Source organism: Arachis hypogaea, chromosome 17 (assembly GCF_003086295.3).
Source record: "Arachis hypogaea cultivar Tifrunner chromosome 17, arahy.Tifrunner.gnm2.J5K5, whole genome shotgun sequence".
Taxonomy (NCBI): domain Eukaryota; kingdom Viridiplantae; phylum Streptophyta; class Magnoliopsida; order Fabales; family Fabaceae; genus Arachis; species Arachis hypogaea.
This window is the reverse complement of record NC_092052.1, coordinates 134,068,458-134,071,340: the sequence shown is the minus strand read 5'-3', so window position 1 is coordinate 134,071,340 and position 2,883 is coordinate 134,068,458. Positions and strand designations below refer to the sequence as shown.

Genomic DNA, 2,883 nt, shown 5'->3' with positions numbered 1-2,883 from the left:
TGTTTGTTTATCTTGGAATCGGTAGCATCGATCTTTACAACTCTACCCAATTCCCAACCGTGGTTTCATTCATGAATGATGAATCCGAGTAGTTCAGTTTTGTTACGTAGTTAAAGTCCAACAGCTTGATGCACAAACATAACGCATGGAAAATGAAATTATTTAACTCATGGAGTGAGCTGAGATTCACGATTTCACATATTTGATCTCTTATTATAATAATAATAATAATAATAATAATAATAATAATAATGAGATGATGAATTTTTAAAAAGTGTATATTTAAAATGGGTTATTCTAACTAGATTAAAGTATTTTGCGTTCTTCGAAAACAGAAACGTAATGGCGTAATGGGATGGTGCATGCAGGAGCAGAGGGAGGGATTTGTGAAAGGTCGATGGAGGCTTTGCCAATCTGTCTTTGATCAGACTCCAAAGAGAGAAAGAGATTCAGACAAGTTATTTTCACCCTGTTGGGCAGCACTTTAATTAAATAATCCCGGGCAATGCTAACTGATAAATAATGTTGTTGTAAAACTCATTTAGTGAACAATTACAGTTGTAATCTCAACTATTAAACCCCTTGATGTGAGTTAGTTGTAGGGGTGTGGGTGGGGTGGGGTGGGGTGGGGCTAAACATTGTATAAAAAGAATAAGCGATAGTTAATAAATATGGTAGGGTACAATTGTCACGTGTCGAGTAATTGTGGTGCATGACCCATAATTCCCTTGTTTCAGGTTTTAAGGGGGTTAGAAAATCATAGTCCCTTAGCATCCCCCTCCATGGCTCCCTACCATCTCCAAGACGCTCTATACTGCTCAGAGGAAGAGGATGAATTAGAACAAGATGAGGGTTCCGGGAAGAGAGTAGAAGGGGATATGTTTTGGGATGATGAGGAGCTTGCGTGGATGCTGGCCAGGGAAGAACAACACACACACACCCCTCTCTGCTTCCAATTGGACTCTGCTCGCAGAGACGCGGTCGAGTGGATACTCAAAGTCAGCTCACATTACTCCTTCTCTCCTCTCACTTCTCTTCTTGCCGCCAACTACCTTCACAGGTTCCTCTTCACTTTCTCCTCCATTAACAATCTCAATAAGCCATGGATCACTCAGCTGGCTGCCGTCGCTTCTCTCTCACTCGCTGCCAAGCTTGAAGAGACTCATCTTCCCCACTTACTAGACCTCCAAGTATGTTTTCCTCTCCCCCTCTCCCTTCTTGCAATGCTCATCAATTATTCTTCTTAATGCTTATTGTGTTTGTAGGTGGAGGATTGCAGATACGTGTTCGAAGCCAAAACCATCAAGAGGATGGAGATTTTGGTGCTTTCAACTCTCCGATGGAAAATGAATCCCGTCACTCCTCTCTCTTTTCTCGACTATATCACGCGAAGACTTGGATTATTCAACTTGAACGACTTCCTCACCAGATCCCAATCCCTTCTTCTATCTACCCTTCCAGGTAATTACTAATTACTAATTACTAATTACTAATCATGCGTTGATCCAATCTTGAATTAATTAATTAATGGAAAAGTCTATGCAGATAGCAGGTTCATGAGTTACCTTCCTTCTGTGGTGGCAACTGCCACAATGATGCACGTGTTGAATAGCGTGGAGCAGCGAAACCAGGTGGTACGCATTCTTGGAACGAACAAAGAGAAGGTGGATGAATGCTTGAAGCTGATATGGGAACAGGGGAAGAAGAAACGCAAGTTTGGATGGGTTCCAGATAGTCCAAACGGCGTCATGGATGTGTCGTTTAACTCTGCCTCTGATGATAGCTCCAATGATTCATGGCCTCTACTACTTGCTAATAATAATAACAACAATGTTTCTTCACCGGAACCTAAGAAGAATAGGACTCTACTAAACCCTCCCAACTCATCCCATTTCATTTAGCATTCCTTTTCCTCTTCTTTAATTACTCTTCTTCTATATAATTACTTGCTGTAGTAATAATTAACCACGTACCATCTTTCTAAGGGGATTGTTGAATTAACATAATTAATTAACTATATCAAATTAAAATAACAAAACTGTATGTATTTGACTAATTATTCTTACATTATCGTTCTCAATATGAAACTTCAATTTAACACGAATTATGTTAATACGGGAGCATGGGAATGAATTTTTGTTTTGCATGTGATGGGAGAAACATGTTGTCGGCCACACTTGAATATTGAAAACACATACATATTAAGTAACGAAAGTAGGAAGGGTTATTTATTGAGGTGTTGACCTCGTTCATTGAGGGAAGTTCAATTGGTGTTAGTATTGCAATTATGGCAAAAAGTAATAACCATACAATGAACAATCCAGCTGTAATAGCATCCTTTTGTGTATCTCGACTATCCAAATATTTTTCTTACTTTCTCTCTTTTTCTTCTTAAATCAAATCAACTTCACACAGAGAAGGGCCTTTCAGTGAGGTTAAACATCATTATCATAAGATTGGACTGGCATTTCTTTATCCAAACTTTCAAAAGAGGAAAAATAAGATAGAGCAAGAAGTAGTTTATATTGAATGGGTCAATTAGCAATAATTTAATTTTCTGGCTATGACAAGTGACAAGCAAATAAAGAAAAAGAATTAATTAGGAGGGGGAAGCAGTGTCAATAATCTTTTGCTTTCACAAGCTCTTAAAAAAGAAAGGTTTTGTTGGGTGATATGTCAATGGCTTTGAGCTTAAAGTGCAAAATTCGTTTCCATCTTTTTTCTCGGAAGCATCACAAAGTTTGTACAGCCATCTCATCTCAATCAAACACAGTCGAGTCAATGACGCCACATCAACCACTTTTCCTCAGGAACAAGAGATCTCATCCGATCCTACAACTGTTTACAACAAAAACTATGATAAATTTACAATGAAAACCAGTA

The 2,883-nt window shown here is 38.5% G+C and overlaps 1 protein-coding gene across 2 annotated transcripts; it reads left to right on the top strand.

Annotated features, from left to right (window-relative positions):
* The first annotated feature begins 652 nt into the window (after nucleotides 1-652).
* On the top strand, nucleotides 653-2,038 carry LOC112766737 (cyclin-D3-3). Of its 2 annotated transcripts, none has more exons than XM_025812627.3 (3): nucleotides 653-1,190; nucleotides 1,266-1,461; nucleotides 1,537-2,038. In XM_025812627.3, the coding sequence occupies exons 1-3, from the start codon at nucleotides 783-785 to the stop codon at nucleotides 1,899-1,901; spliced, it is 969 nt and encodes a 322-aa protein (XP_025668412.1). In that variant the 5' UTR covers nucleotides 653-782; the 3' UTR covers nucleotides 1,902-2,038. The 2 variants fall into 2 exon arrangements, with proteins under 2 accessions (XP_025668412.1, XP_025668413.1); XM_025812628.3 differs by having other exon boundaries at nucleotides 658-1,190; nucleotides 1,546-2,038.
* The last annotated feature ends 845 nt before the right edge of the window (nucleotides 2,039-2,883 follow it).